This window comes from Chiloscyllium plagiosum, unplaced genomic scaffold, assembly GCF_037043375.1.
Source record: "Chiloscyllium plagiosum isolate Xiang-an unplaced genomic scaffold, Cpla_swu_hap1 HiC_scaffold_13, whole genome shotgun sequence".
Taxonomy (NCBI): Eukaryota; Metazoa; Chordata; class Chondrichthyes; order Orectolobiformes; family Hemiscylliidae; genus Chiloscyllium; species Chiloscyllium plagiosum.
In genome coordinates this window covers 40,239,825-40,255,951 of record NW_028270151.1, presented here as the reverse complement: position 1 = coordinate 40,255,951, position 16,127 = coordinate 40,239,825, and the positions used below count along the sequence as shown (strand labels likewise).

Here is a 16,127-nt window from a genome sequence, read left to right as displayed (position 1 = left end):
AGATATATTGTAAAACCCACTGAAAAGTTAAGTAATGGATTTTTCTCCGGTTCCTTCCCAAGTTATTGGAGAGAAGCTAACATCTGTGGGTATTCAAAAACAGGGCTAACTGTCAGCCAGCAAAATACAGAACAGTATCTCTCAGTCATGAAATTTCCAAATTGCTTGAAATATTGTGCGTTATCATGCAAGTAAGCACTTTGAAACTCATACAGAGAGACAAAAAAGACACTGGTGTTATTGAAAGAGGGGAGAAGTGCTGGGGAAACAGCAACAGTCCTCAGGATTTGATGGGATGTTGATTTTGTTTCCCATCATCTTCAGTTATCTGCTCTTTTCCTTTCGGTTCTTTCACTCCTTCACAGGAAGGACAAGGTGACCAGTTCACAAAGTATAAAGGCTCCCAGCTGTCTTCTCAATTAAGAACAATAACAGTTGCCAGAACTAATGGGAGAAAACAAGTGGGTTTGTTTAGCTTCAGGTCATTAGAGGCAAAGGAGAAACCTGTACACACATACGCACACACCCATATACACCTGCCGCCCTCCCACTGTTTCAGAAGTCAAAAGCTTTGTGTTGTATCATTTATATTCAGAGGCTGCTCAGCTACTCAGCAACCAATCAGCATTGGTATCAGACTCATAACCTTTGGCAACCATGACTGTCAACAGTTGCACAAACCAATCAGCGATGTGTTGCCAGCCAAATCTACCTTTGAATATATATCTGTGCTGAAAATGTGTTGCTGGAAAAGCGCAGCAGGTCAGGCAGCATCCAAGGAGCAGGAGAATCGACGTTTTGGGCATGAGCCCTTCTTCAGGAATCCTGAAGAAGGGCTCATGCCCAAAAGGTCGATTTTCCAGCTCCTTGGATGCTGCCTGACCTGCTGCGCTTTTCCAGCAACACATTTTCAGCTCTGATCTCCAGCATCTGCAGCCCTCACTTTCTCCTGTCAATCTGCGCTGTCAATTTGCACTTTTTCCTACTGCTGGTGAAGCACTGTGTAAAGATGCCCCAATAAAATTTTCAGTAACCTGCTTTTTAAAAGTACAGAACCATTATTATCAAAGTGCTTGCCTGTTATAGTTAGTGTGAACCATGTAAATGTTGGCTGAATATGAATATTACTTTGTGATATTGATACAATTAAAGCAGAAATGAGTTCTGTTGTTCAGATTCTTTGAGATCTAGACAAATAAGAACATGGGAAAGCAAAGGCTAGTATTGAGGAAGGTGCAAAGATTTTATCTGTATATCCTGCCACTGCAACAAACCACTCGAACCAGCAACCAAAAGCAGCAGGAACGGAACCAAATAAATTCCAGAAGACCACATACACATACGTCTCACACAGGCACACACCACAGAAGACATGTTTGATTTTTCCCATGATTACAAATGCTGTGGTTTCATCTTGACATCATGACAAAGATACATTGGCTGTTGGATGCTAACTTTGTCTTTTCCCCAGAGGCATTGCATTAAGTGTGATTGCAGTGACGGCATCAGCACTCAACTGTTCTGCACCTAGAAGCTTCTAGGCAATCTCTGACATTATTTAGTCAGTCAACATCCACTGATGTAGAGAGTTGTCTTCTTCATTTGAGTGATGTAATCATGTCTGTTACCTTTTTGTTGGTTGGTATCATTCAGCTAGGAGGAGAAAGTGAGGTCTGCAGATGCTGGCGATCAGAGCTGAAAATGTGTTGCTGGAAAAGCGCAGCAGGTCAGGCAGCATCCAGGGAACAGGAGAATCGACGTTTCGGGCATAAGCCCTTCTTCATGAAGCATCATTCAGCTACTCTATTACTTTTAATTAATCTCTGTGAAATTGATAGTTAATCATCAAATGAGAAGGATAACTCCCCAGGAACAATATGACAAATGATCAGAAATGTATATTTTTATTCTCACCTTATTTTTTGTTGTGCTACTGCTATTTCTTGTCATAAGAACCAGGAGCAGGAATAGACAATTCAGTCTCTTGAGCCTGCTCTGCCATTCAGTAGAATCATGGCTGATGTCATCTCAGCCTCAACTCCACCTTCCTGCTTGCTCTCCATAACCCTTCCACTCCTCACTAGCTAAAAATCTGTCTTTCTCCTCCTTAACTTTACTCAATGTCCTAGTATCCACTGGACTCCAGGGTAGTGAATACCACCGATTCACATTTCTTTGAGAAAAGTAATTTTTCCTTGTCTCTGTTTTATTCTGCTGCCCCTTGTCACATGCAAGATTGTCTCACAGGACATCCCGTCTCTATGTCTACTTTGTCAAATTCCTTTAGCAACTTGAGACCTTAATCAGATCTCTCATTCCTCTAATTACATTACATTCCTCTAATTATGGCTACCCTTTAAATTTAAAACTCTCTATATGCATGATCCGACCCCCTTATCCCATATGGTATTACCACATTGTCATTGTAGCTGGGAGTTTGTCAACTGAACCCTCAAGGAGCAAGAATACTTCAGTGAAATTGATGAACTTGGTGAAATGAGACTCTGTGGAAAACTTTAATAAGGTGCCAGTTCTTTTGAAGAGTCACATCAGACTCAAAATGTTTCATCTGTTTTTCTCTGTTCTCAGATGCTACCAAGCCTGCTGAGTTTCTCAGGAATTCTTTGTTTGTTAACAAACCAGTGGAGATTTTTTAAGGCTGTCACTAGCAGGATAGATAAGAGAAGTAGCAGATGTACTGCACTTGGACTTTGATAAGGTCCCACACAGTAGGTTAGTAAACAAAATTAGAGCTCGTGGGAGATTGGGCAAAATCCTGGCAAGAATCGAGGGTTAGAATAAATAGGTCATTCTTGTGTTAGTGGGCTGTGACTAATGGGGTACCACAAAGATCAGTGCTTAGGCCTTAGCAATTCACAATCTATATCGATAATCTAGTTGTGGATAGGGGGTACAAGTGTAATATTTCCAAGTTTGCAGATAACACAAAACTAACAGGAGATGTGATGACAATGCAAAGAGGCCTTAATGGTATATGGACCGGTTAAGTAAGTGGGCAATAAATTGGCAGATGGAATATAATGTGGATAAATGAAAGGTTATCCATGGTAGAGCAGGTTTGATGGGCTCACTGGCCTACATCTGCTCCTTTTGTTCCTAATCTTTAAATTCACATGGAGGTGTATATGAGATTCCATAAAGTAATTTTCATTGCTATGTTGGTAAGATACTGACCAGATGGGCAAGGCAATAAGAACAAACTTACCATAAAGGCCAAACAAAAGTAAAATATTGTGGATGCTGGAAATCTGAAATTAATAGCTGAAAAGACTTTGTGATCATGATTCTTTCCTTGGAATTGGATATTGCTAGCAAGGCCAGTATATATTGCCCATGTCTAACTGGCTGCCACCTTGAATGATTGCAGTCCATCCAGTGCAGCCATACACCGCTGTGCTGAGGAAAGGTGTCCCAGAATTTGATCTCCCAGTGGTGGTGGAACGGTGTTCTAATTTCAAGTCTGGTTGATGTGTGGCCTTGATGGAAATATTTAGGTACAGAAGTGGTGTTCCCATGCATCTGCAGCTATTGTCCTTCTAGGTGGTAGAGGTCTCTGTTGGAAAGGTGTTGCCAAAGGAGCTCTTGGTGAGTTGTGGCACTGCATTTTGCAGTTAGTACACATTGCTGCCACTGTGAACTTGTGGTGTGCAGACTGAATATTTGCTGTGGTGAATAGGATGCTGATCTAGTGATTACTTTGTCCTGGACAGTATAGAATTTCTTGTGTGTATGATGCCACCCCGATCTAGGAAAGGGAGCAGTATTCTTTCACAGTCTTGACCTGTGCCTTTTTGAGACAATGAACAGGATTTAGGGAATCAGGAAGTGAGTTTGGGTCACACGATGGCTCAGTACTGCTGCCCCACAGTGCCAGGGACCCCGGTTCGATTCCACCCTCAGACGATTGTGTGGAGTTTGCACATTGTCCCCATGTCTGTGTGGGTTTCCTCCCACAGTCCAAAACTGTGCAATGAGGTGAGTTGGCCATACTAAATTGCCCATAATATCCAGCGATGTGCAGGCTAGATGGATTAACCATGGGAAATACAGGGTTACAGGGATAGGGTAAGGGGGTGAGTCTGTGTGGGATGTTCTCCAGAGGGATGGTGGTGGACTCATTGGGCTGAATGGCCTGCTTCCACATTGTAGGGACTCTATGAAACCTTAACATTCCCAATTTCTGACCTGACTATGCCGAAATGTCAATTCTCCTGCTCCTCGGATACTGCCTGACCAGCTGTGCTTTTCCAAACCACACTCTTCAACTCTGATCTCCAGCATCTGCAGTCTTCACTTTCTCCTATTTATATGCCAGTCCAGTTCAGTTTCTGGTCAATGCAAACCCCACGGTGTTGATAGTGGGTGATTCAGTGATGTTAATACCATTTGAAAACTAGGGTGAGATGGATAGATTCTGTCATGTCAGAAATGCTCATTGTCAGGCACACATGTTACTTGTCACTTATCAGTCTAAGATTAGATGTTGTCGCGTTCTTGCTGAATATGTAAATGTTTCAATAAGATTGCCTCTCATTTTTCTAAGCTCCAATGAGTACAGGCCCAAACTATTCAATCTGTTCTGGTCAGAAAATCCCTCCAAAACCAGAATTAATCAAGTTAACCTTCTCTGGACTGCTTCCTAATCCAGTGTATCTTTCCAAAGATAAAGTGGCCAAAACTGTTCGCAGTATTCTAGGTGCGGTCTGACTATTGCCTTGTATAGTTTTAGCAGGACTTCCTATTTTTGTAATCCATCCTCATTGAAAGAAAGGCCAGCATTCTATTTGCCTTCTCTATTAACTGCTGAACTTGTAAATTCTCACTCTTCGTGATTTATGCATGAGGACTCCCAAATTCCTCTGTGCTGCAGTTTTATATCATGGATTTCTAAATGGTCTGCTATTACTTCCTTCATCATAGACTCTAAGATTTTCCTAATGACAGATGTTAAGCTAACAGGTCTATAGTTGCCTGTTTTTGTCTCCTTCCCTTTCTGAATAAAGATGTTATATTGGCAGTTTTCCAATTCTCTGGGACTTAACCAAATCCAAGGATTCTTGGAAGATTACGACGAGTGCATCTCTGACCATAATTCTAACATTCTGTAATATCGTAGGATGCAGCCCATTAGGTCTAGGGAACTTAGGGACCTTTAGTCCCATTAGATTCACTAGAACTTCTGCTTAACTGTAGGTTTCAATGGAGGGGCAGTTAGGTCAGGAAGCTGACAGTGCAACTTCAATCCTTATGTTGACTGTTCAAGACTGCTCCTGCTGCTTCTTGATGGGTAATGGTGTTGTCAAACTATAACACCAATTGTCTCCCTGACTCTCTTCACCTCTCTCATCTCTGCCCCTCTCTCTCTCCCTCTCTCTCTCTCTAATGGAGAATGATACCTTTGGTCCTTTCTAGATATTTTTACAGCTTTTTTGACATTTTTAATCAACCTGTTATGTCAAGCAAGTTATGTCAGTATTACAATCGTAAATGTACTTAGTATCCACTAATTTCTGAGAAATCGGTGCTCTTAAAATTTACTTCGTGCATTTAAAGGCATATTGTACTGCTTTACAAATTACATCGTCCAGCACATCCCCATCAGTGACATAATCTCAGATATAATTGCCTTTATGAAGCTCTGCAAAGTGGAACTAGGTATTATTTCAATCTGCCAGGAAAGCGCTGAGAAGCATCAGCAAGCAGTCAATTAATGGAGAAATTGGTTGAACTTTACAAGTCCGTATATATTGTTTGCAAATGTAATACAGCAGATCTTTAAACTGTGTGATTTTTGTGGATTATGGCCTCTAATGGTTTCACTCTCCAGGGTCAACACAATTAACTAATTGCAATTCGTTTTGCAGTTGCTGAAATGAGTAAACAACATATGTTCTACCACTAAAAATAGACAGGCATTACCAGTTTCTTAATACTCTACCTTTCATAAAATTAGCTTTTTTTGCCTGCGAAGTACATTTACTGAGCATTACAGTACTCAAAGCAATTACGTCAATGGTGACAGCTTTAGGCATCCGGTACGTTTCATATTGCATAAGCTCGGAACCAGAGGTGAAGGTTTGATAGCAACAGCATGAAACAATATGCGCAACTCTAAATTCAAGCTCCATCAAAAAGATTTTCTCCTTAAAAGCTATTTTGTTAGAAGTCTGCAGGAGGTAGACTTGAATTCAAGAGAATGGGAGGAACCAAGAGTACAACTTTGGAATTTAACCTTTAGCTTAGTTTATTAAGAGATAGGACTAAATAGTTAGGATTTTGGGGCAAATAGGAGAAATGCAAGTGTAGCAGAACTCAAATGATGTCAATAACATAACTGCCTGACATACACTGAAATTAGAATTGTTTTTTACAAAAATACTGTCAAAAGTTCTGAATTTAATTTTGAATAAACAATATTTTACACTCTCATTTAATAAAATGATTAGCTATTTGTTCCCTAAAGTTCCCTTTGACATTAAAGTACATTGTGGGTGATGTGCATGGAACTCAATTTGCAATTTTCTTTTGTCCCATAGTACCCTTACATAGCAAAGATCTGCTCATTGTCTTGAAAGCACTAATTGTCTCATCATCTATAGTCCTTTGGGGAAAGATTTCTACCTCCTTTTAAAAAGAAATCTGATTTTACTTTGTGCCATAATTCTTATTTTAAGATTACATTTCCCTGCTTTCCATTTGTTCACCAGAGTGAATAATTTCTCCAAGTCTGCCATATGAAGTAAGTTTAACATTTTTTTAAAAACTCATCAGAGGTTTAGGTTCTATCTTTAACTCATGGTCCAATATCATATTCACAGTGTTCCAAAAGTGGCCTCACCAATGTCCTGTACAATCTCAACATGATATCCCAACTCCTATACTGAGCAATAAGGGCTTTCACAAAATTTTATAATATATAGTGAGAAATGATGTGATCAAGATACCCATTGTGCTATTTAATCCACCCTATTTCAACAGCAAACTGATACATTGAACAAATGACTCAAGCCATATTTACGAGATTGCCGGTAAGACTAATGTTCTAGTGTGGGAATCCCAACCCGTACACTAGGCAGTGAGATTGGGTCAGTAGTGGACAGGAGTCGGTAACACCCCATAGGTATCTTCTGATCAAGAACATAGAGGAAAAATGGGAGATAACCTGAGTTTGAATGCAGGATAGACTCAATTAAAGACAAGGAGTTGTGCATTTTAAAATAGCAAATGTATTAGCTACACAATCAGAAATATGCAAGGGACAAGAGGTTGATGAAGTACTTAAATTACAGAACTTTTAAAATGCTCAAATCTAGGAAAAGTATATTTATTAACTGAAGTACAAGTGAATATTGGTAGTACCTTTTGGAGTACTGTGTATATCCTTCCTATACCCTGCCAAAGGAAGGTTGTTATTAAATTGGAGAGGGTTCAGAAAAGATTTACGAAGATATTTCTCTGAATTATAGGAAGAGGCTGAATTTAAAGCACTAATTGTCCAGGCTTTTTTCCCTGGATCTTTGGAGACTGAGGGGTGACGTTATAGAGGTTTATAAAATTATGAGGGGCATGGATAGAGTGAATAGCCAGAGTTTTTTTCCTAAGATGGGGGGAGCTAAACTAGAGGACATAGGTTTACTGTGAACGTGGAAATATTTAAAAGGGACCTGAGAGTAACCTTTTTATGCAGAGGGTGGTGTGTGGTGCCAGATGAAGTGATTAGATTAAATTAGATTATATACAGTGTGGAAACAGGCCCTTCGGCCCAACAAGTCCACACCGACCCACCGAAGCGTAACCCACCCAGACCCATTCCCCTACATTTACCCCTTCACCTAACACTACAGGCAATTTAGCATGGCCAATTCACCTAACCTGCACATTTTTGGATTGTGGGAGTAAACCGGAGCACCCGGAGGAAACCCACGCAGACACGGGGAGAATGTGCAAACTCCACACAGACGGTCGCCTGAGGCAGGAATTGAACCCGGGTCTCTGGCGCTGTGAGGCAGCAGTGCTAATCACTGTGCCCAGTGGTGTAGGCTGGTACAATTGCAACATTTAAGTAGGTATCTGGATGGGCCAAATACTGGCAAATGAGACTAGGTCAGATTGGGATATCTGGTCAGTGCAGATGAGTTGGACTTGAAGGGTCTGTTTCCATGCTGTTTGACTCTATGACTCTATTTCTCTCATTTTGATTTATTCACACTAGCCATTTCTGGTAGATTATAATAAATCTTTTCTCTGTTTTCCATTATAAATGCTGTACCAATATTTATACTAGAAGCTGTCCATGTAAAAATGAACAGGGACATTTATACTGGATCCATATTGTTAGCTTTATCATTTTTTTTTATTACTGATGAGTACCGTGAGCATTATCTAGGAACAAAATGTTTCTGGAGTACTCCATTTCTGAAAGTAATGGAAAGAACTAAATGTTCCACAGTTTACACAGTAACGTTTCAATGGAAAACATAATGACATCATGTTTTTCAGTAGTTTCCTTAACATTTTCTGTTTTCTTCTGCGGTTGTTCCCAGATCTTGTGGGTGATGAACACAGCATGAAGACCAATGATAAAGCCAATGCTGTGGGTTCAATCCCCATACCAGATAAGCATGTTGTTCATGGAGGCCTGTCTCCTCAAGTTACTCTGTGTTTTAGATGTGTTTGCCCTCATACCACATGTATAAACAATTGTCTCTCCCTGAAAGACAGAGAATCCTTTGTGGACCATGGCTCCATACTATAAAAGCCCAGATCGTATCTCTGGTCAATTATGCTGCAGCTTTTTCCAAAGCAGCCCCTTTCATGCTCTGCTCAGACAGCAGCCTCTACACTGGCAGAGGTTTCATGCTGCACCACTTGCAACCATTAAACAAATACTTTAATTTCCTGTTTTTCATAAATTTTATCTGCCACTGTTTTTTGCCAGTTACTGGTTTGCCTCATTGTGACCTTTTATAAAAGCCTTTTAATTTCCCAATATTCTGGATCTGCAGTGCAAACTCAATATGGGCTTTATGTGTCACTGGAGAGACAATGGCCTAGTGGTATTATCACAGGACTGTTAATCCAGAGACCCAGGGGATCTTGGTTTAAACCCTGCAATGGCAGATGATGGAATTTGAACAATAAATATCTGAAATTAAGAGTCTGACCATGAAAGGATTGTTGGGAGAAAAACTCATTTGGTTCACTAATGCCCTTTAGGGAAGGAAACTGCCATCCTTACTTGGTCTGGCCTATGTGACTCTACAGCAATGTGGCTGGCTCTTAACTGTCCTCTAGTCAATAATTGCTGGCCTAGCCAGTGACTCCCTCATCCTGTAAATAAATTAAGTTCCTTAGATGGAGCCACTTATCTGAGTTTTTGCTTCCTTTATATTCTTTCCACAATAAAATGTGAGCTGGTGATGTATGATTTCCTGTGATAAGCTGGCCCAGTTGAGCTTGGAGACTTGCATGCATAAGGCTGATCATGAGAACGCATTGCAAGCTGATAGGTAGCATCAGCAATTTATAAGCTTCAATCTGCTAAAGTTGTAAAATTTCTGACTCTTGAGGAACTTCTTCAGGTTAAAAATGCATGATTAGTCTAAATGTTAGCAAGCGCTAATTTTAACTGTTGACTCATGATGCGATTTCTGAGAGTTCGTAAGCCTGCGTTATGTTAAGACTGAAGCTTTGGTGCATATACAATATCGTAACTTCATCACAAGCTTTCTGTTTGTGAAACCAATATTATGACTGTTAACCTACAAATCCAACAAACATCTTGGTGCAGTTGTCTGCCATAAGAAGCTAAAATTGCTTTTTAAATTGGTTGATAATATTTTTAAATCACTTTGACGAAGAATATATTACAGTTTCAATATGGAATAGAGTGATGGATATTAGGAGCTATTATTAGATACAGGATTTCTTTTCCTGTGATATGCTTGCCAATTTTCATCAATATAAAATAATCAATGAGCCAGAACCATTTCCGAAGAACATACTGCAGTTAAGCATTTTTTAACATTATTTTAATGCTCAAGCTGAATCAATTACAGGATTTCAATCACTTAAGTAAACGCATCTAAGAAGTTCCATTCCTATGACAAAGAGTTCAAATTTAGATCTGTGTATCGGCTTTGAGTAAGGTAATATCCCTGATTTTCACTGCACTGAAAAGCCTCTCTGCAGCAAATGTTACAGACTGTTAGAAATTCTGCCTCTGAATCTGGCATTTCCATTTGTATGTGGGCAGGTTTGGGAACAATCCTGCAATGTGCTTTTTGCAAAAGCAGCTGGCCATTTCAGTGATCAGCTGCTGGCAGTCAAGCTGGATTTTGGAGTGCCTGCTATTTGGATCTCAGAGTGTGAAGCTTAGATCAAATCACAGCAGGTCTGTTCTCAAAACATTTCTTTAAGATAGCCTAGATACTCCTTTGGAAAGATGAGCAGCACAGTCAATAAGATCCCAGGACACACAGGGGATGGGATTCAGGGATACTTTAGAAAGGGATCGGGTTCGCGTATCCTTTGGGGATTAGATTCAGAGATCCTTTTGAAGGATTGTTAACTGTGGAAAAAAATTGTATATAAGGTACAGAAATCCCTTGGAATTGCTGGGAAGGGACAACTGTTGAGTAGTGTCAGCAAAGTGTTAGATGCATCAACCCGTCAAACCTTAAATTGAAGGATATTTAATGGTACAGCTGAAGATGGTTGGGACCCTGTCCTGGATAACTAAGGCTCTCTTGTGGTGCAGTGATTGTGACACTACCTTAAGCTTGGAGACCCGAGTTTACGTACTACCTGTTCCAGAGGTGTTTAACAACATCTATAAGCAGATTTATTAGAAAATGTTGAAAATATATACCCTATGGCTCTCCTTCAGGCATTGCCCTTGAGCTAAGATGATTGGCTTCCTACAGCCACAATCCTCTTTCTTTGCGCTAGCTATGATTCCAACTAGTGGAAAATTCTCCCAATGATTCCCGTTGAGTTTAATTTTGCGCCAGCTCCTTGATGTCATGAGGGGATTTGAAGAAGAACTTGCAGGTGGTGGTGTTCCTAGGTATCTGCTGCCCGTGTCCTTGTAAATGGAAATGGCTGTGGGCTTGGAAGATATTGTCTGATGAACTTTGGTGAATGTTTGCAGTGCATCTTGCAGATAATACACAGTGCTGCTACTATGCATCGATGGTGGAGGGAGTGGATGAGGTGCCAATCAAGCAGGCTGCTTTATTCTGGATGGTGTCAAGCTCCTTGAATGTTGTTGGAGCTGTACCTGTCCAGGCAAGTGGGGGGTATTCCATCACAATGATAACAGCATTGGGGATGATCATGGCCTGGCATTTGTGTGGCATAAATGCCAGGCCATGACTATCAGCAATGGTCACAAGATCTGAACCCAGCTTCACTTGTCAGCTGAAGTTGGGTTCAGATCATTTGAACATGGACTGCTTTAGTATCTGAGGAGTCACAAATAGTGCTGAACATTGCGCAATCATCAGCAAACATTCTCACTTCTGACCTTATGATGAAGGGAAAGATCATTAATGAAGCAGCTAATGATGGTTGGGTCCAGGACACTACCCTGAGGAACTCCTGCAGAGATGTCCTGGAGCTGAGATGACTGACCTCCAACAACCACAACCATCTTCCTATGTGCTACTTATGACTCCAACCACCAGTTGGAAAAGCAGCCTGCTTGATTGGCATCAAATCCACAAACATCCACTGCCTCCATCACCAGTGCGCAGTAATAGAAGTGTGTACCACCTACAAGATGTGTTGTAAAAACTCACCACTTTAGACCAGACCTTCCAAGCCCATGACCAGAAGGACATGGGAACACCACCTGCAAGTTCCCTCACTTATCATCCTGATTTGGAAATATATCTTTGTCATTGGGTCAAAATCTTGGAACTCACTCCCTAATGGCATTGTAGGTCTACCTATAAGCACATGGACTGCAGCCATTCACGAAGGCTGCTCATTATCACCTTAAGGCAACTAGGAACAGGCAACAAATGTTGCCCAACCCACACTCCATGAATGAATAATTAAATAAATGGAAATAATTAACATGATGCACTTTTCAATGTGTAAATTTGGCACAAAATTGAAAATCCCATGACAGTATACTTCATTCAAAAATTTTAATACAAAATCCTTCCAGACTGTGATTTTATTGCAAAGCTGAAGTGAAGAAATTGCCTCAAGCTGCACTAGTATCTATATATTTTATCAGCTTTTGTTGTGCACTTGGCCTGAAGTGTGGCTGCAAGTGACATAACACCTTCTTGACGTTTCCTACCATAATTTTGTAGTTTTGACCTTTTGATTATAGAATGGTCTCACTCATATTTCACTTTTTCCAATCTACAGGGACCTTTTGTTCACATTGCAAGTATGTGTGCTGCGTTGCTGAGTAAATTCATGTCACTGTTTGGTGGGATTTATGAGGTAAGATTTTTCACATATTCAGAAGTAATGATTGAAGTAAGAGAAGCATCGATCTATTTTCTGAACAGCCGTTCTGCACTCTTCCTTATACATCTTTGCTTTGTATTAACTCAGTCTTCTGTCGAGATTCTGCAAATAATATTCTTATTCAAATGTGCTTTGGTCAAATATCAGAAAGATCTACTTAAAAAGTAGGCAGCCGTCATATGAGCATGTCAGAGCATGAGCGTTTAGAGAACTGACCAGAACATAGAGTGCAAAAACAAAGATGTTATGATGAACCTTTATAAAACAGTTGTAAGATTCAGGAGTTCACCTTAACATAACTTGTAAGACCTACGTCACTTACAATTATAGACTGGTTTTGAGTGTCATTTTATAATTTACTAGTCCTGATTAGTTATAAGACCAATTCCAGGTACAAATTTTCAGTTTTGAAGATTTCATTAATTTCATCATAACAAGTATAAAATAAATAATGCTTAATAAATGCAATGGTTTTCAGTTGATTCCCTTATTGCACCATTTCATGATGCTGGTTGACTGGGTCACAGATTGCCTGTTCTGTTCTCTTGACTGAGATAACACAGGATTAGGATCTGGAATGCACTGTCTGAAAACATGGTGGAGGTTGATTCAATCGTGACTTTCAAAAGAGGATTAGATAACTATCTAAAGAATGAAAAAAATTGCAGGTCTACAGGGAAAAGACAGGAGTGGATCTAGCTGTGTTACTTTCAGAGAGCTGACACTGATATAACTGGATGAATATCTAAAGTAACTGCACAGAGGCTGGTATCCTGTCACCAAGTCACCCTTTGTTTACTTGTGCACAGTACGCTGTCTGTGGCCAGCTAGCTGTTAGTCAGTCCCCGGGGCTGAGGTAGATTCTAAATGCTCTGGCTTTATAATTTTTTTACTGGCTGTGACCAGCCAGCTCTGAGTGAGTCCTCTGAATTGAGGAGATTCTGATGTCCAGTTTACATATTTTTTTTCTCTCTTTAGTATATTGGCTATATGTGGCTGGCAAGCCAGCTGGGAGTCAATGTTCAACTGAGGAGATTCTAATCTCCTAGCTATATATATTTGTTTCCTTTTTTTTGGAGAAGATTCTGCATCCCCCTTTTTAAAATTTTTTTAACCCCCACATTATCACCTAACAGCAGTAGTGCTTACTTTTCCCCAGCACCCATGTCGTGTGCGTGTGTAGCTGTAGGACACAGAGAAGAACAACCAGTGCAGAAATCTTTATTTATATTCTACCACCAGTAAGAAAGGAAACACTTGAGTGGCCAGTGACAAGCAGTGCCCTTCTCATCAAAGGGCAATGCTGAGTGATCAAAATGGTGAAGTGGAGGGCAGGGATCAAATCAAAATAGAATCAGAGGAGGAAATAAAATACTCCACACCCTGCAGTGCCCACCTCTCCCTGAAAACCTCGAGGGTGTTGGTGGACACTGCATGCTCCTTCTCCAGGGACACCCAGGCTTGAACGTAACCGCAGGCACGGGACGGCACGATGGCTCAGTGGTTAGCACTGCTGCCTCACAGCACCAGGGTCCCAGGTTCGATTCTAGCCTTGGGCCTCTGTGTGGAGTTTGCACATTCTCCCCGTGTCTGCGTGGGTTTCCTCCAGGTGCTCCGGTTTCCTCCACAGTGCAAAGATGTGCAGGTTAGGTGAATTGGCCGTGCTAAATTGCCCATAGTGTTCGGTGCATTAGTCAGAGGGAAATGAGTCTGGGTGGGTTACTCATCGGAGGGTCGGTGTAGACTTGGTGGGCCGAAGGGCCTGTTTCTACACTGTAGGGAATCTAATCAAAACAAAAAGAGGGGCAGGAAAGTTAACCATGGTTGGCACAACCCCCCTTCCTCGGGGATATCCATCTTTTCAATCCATCTTTCTCACCAATTTATTGTTCTCACCGGAACGTATGAGTCATAAATTATTTTCTTCCACATATGCTATTATTCCTTAATCATCTTTGCTGCTAAACTCCTTTCTAAGTCCATTCCAGCCAGTTCTTCCTTCATTCCTTGGTAATAACCCTTATTTAAACTTAGCACAGTTGTTTCTGACCCAAGTTCCTCCCATGTAAACTGAGTGCTAAATTCTACCATATTATGTTCACTGTTACCTAGGGGAACTTTTACTTTGACTTCATTTATAAAATCTGATTCATTAAACATCACCAGATTCGAAAGAGCTACTATTAATAGGCCTATAGATTGCTTCAACCAGTGTTTTTTTTCTGTTTTTCTTTATTATCACCATCCAAACGGATTCTAAATCTTTTAATTCAAAAATCATTTCTTGCTATCGTACTTATTCTAACCTAATTAATAGTGCTAGCCCAACACCTTTCCTCTTGCCTATTCTTTCAGAAAGTCCCTGAGTAGTTAATTAATTTCCAGCTTTGATTTCCTTATGTCTCTATAATGGCTATAAGATCATAGCCATTCATCTGTATTATGTGGTTGATTCATTTAATGTATTTCCTTCCAAATGCATTGAATTAGAGTTGCCTTTTCTAAACTATTATTTCTCTTGTTGACACTATTTATTACTGTTTGTTTCATTTGTCCCTTCCTGTTCTACTCTCTGTATCAATATCCAAATAGCTGCCCTGCAATACTGCCATATCCTTTTGCTTTGTGAGCCTTTATTTGCCTTCTCCTCGAATTAGTTTAAAGCCTTTTAACAGCCCTAGTTATTCAATGCACCTTGACACTTGTCCTAGCATGGTTCAAGGGAAGGCTATCCCACTGGAACAGCCCCAGTATTGGTACCAGTGCCCCACAAACTGAAATCCATTCCAATTCTTGTGTCACACATTTAACACTTCGGCGTTATTTATCTTATGCCAGTTTGTCCGCGGCTCAGGTCGTAATCTAGAGATTGCAACCTTGGAGTTTTGCTTTACAGTTCAGTTCCTAACTGTTCCAAATCTTGCAGCAAAACCTCATTTCTAGTCGTGCCAATGTTATTATTGCTAATAATGTTGTTGCTCCTTCCCTCCCTCTCTCAGCTCTTAACCCTGGCACTGGGCAGGCAATACAGTCTTCAGGATTCTTGCTACTGCTGCAAAGAATAGTCTGTATTCTGTTAGTTATACTTGCCCCTACTATAACTATATTCTTATATTTTTCCCTACTTGAATGGCACCCTGTACCAAGGTGCCATCAGTTTGCTCATTTTCTCTACACTGTCATCCACACAGCTTGCAAGAGCCTCTTACCTGTTGGACCATTGTAGGTTCCTTAATTTAACCCTCTAGATGCATATACTTGCCCCAACCTGCAGTCGCACCCTCCTGTCTGTGATTGCACGTGGATTTTGAATTATTTAATCTGACGTATGTGACCAACGTCTGGACCACAGTTTCACATAACCTTCCCTGTGAACAATGTCTGTAGCTCAGATTCCACCTCTTCAACTTGGATCCGGAGTTCCTCAAGCTCCACGCACTTAGTATTTGTTCTGGCTCACATTGGTGTCCAGGAGTTTCCACATGCAGCAGCAGCAACACATCACCCCTCATGCCATCACTGTCATATCTGATTTCCCTTATTAATGGATTGCTCGAGATTTTCTGCTTTTTACACTACACGGTAATGAAATTTTGTTTTTAAAAAGCAGAAAGAGA

General features: G+C 40.6%; 1 protein-coding gene across 2 annotated transcripts in view; it reads left to right on the top strand.

Moving 5' to 3' along the window:
• The window catches only part of LOC122555979 (chloride channel protein 2), a 624,753-nt gene that overhangs the window by 345,279 nt on the left and 263,347 nt on the right, over nucleotides 1-16,127 (top strand). For both annotated transcript variants that reach the window (XM_087993551.1, XM_043702310.2), the window contains exon 6: nucleotides 12,406-12,483. In XM_087993551.1, coding sequence (XP_087849677.1) covers nucleotides 12,406-12,483 — 78 coding nt within the window. The remainder of the gene's footprint in view (nucleotides 1-12,405; nucleotides 12,484-16,127) is intronic.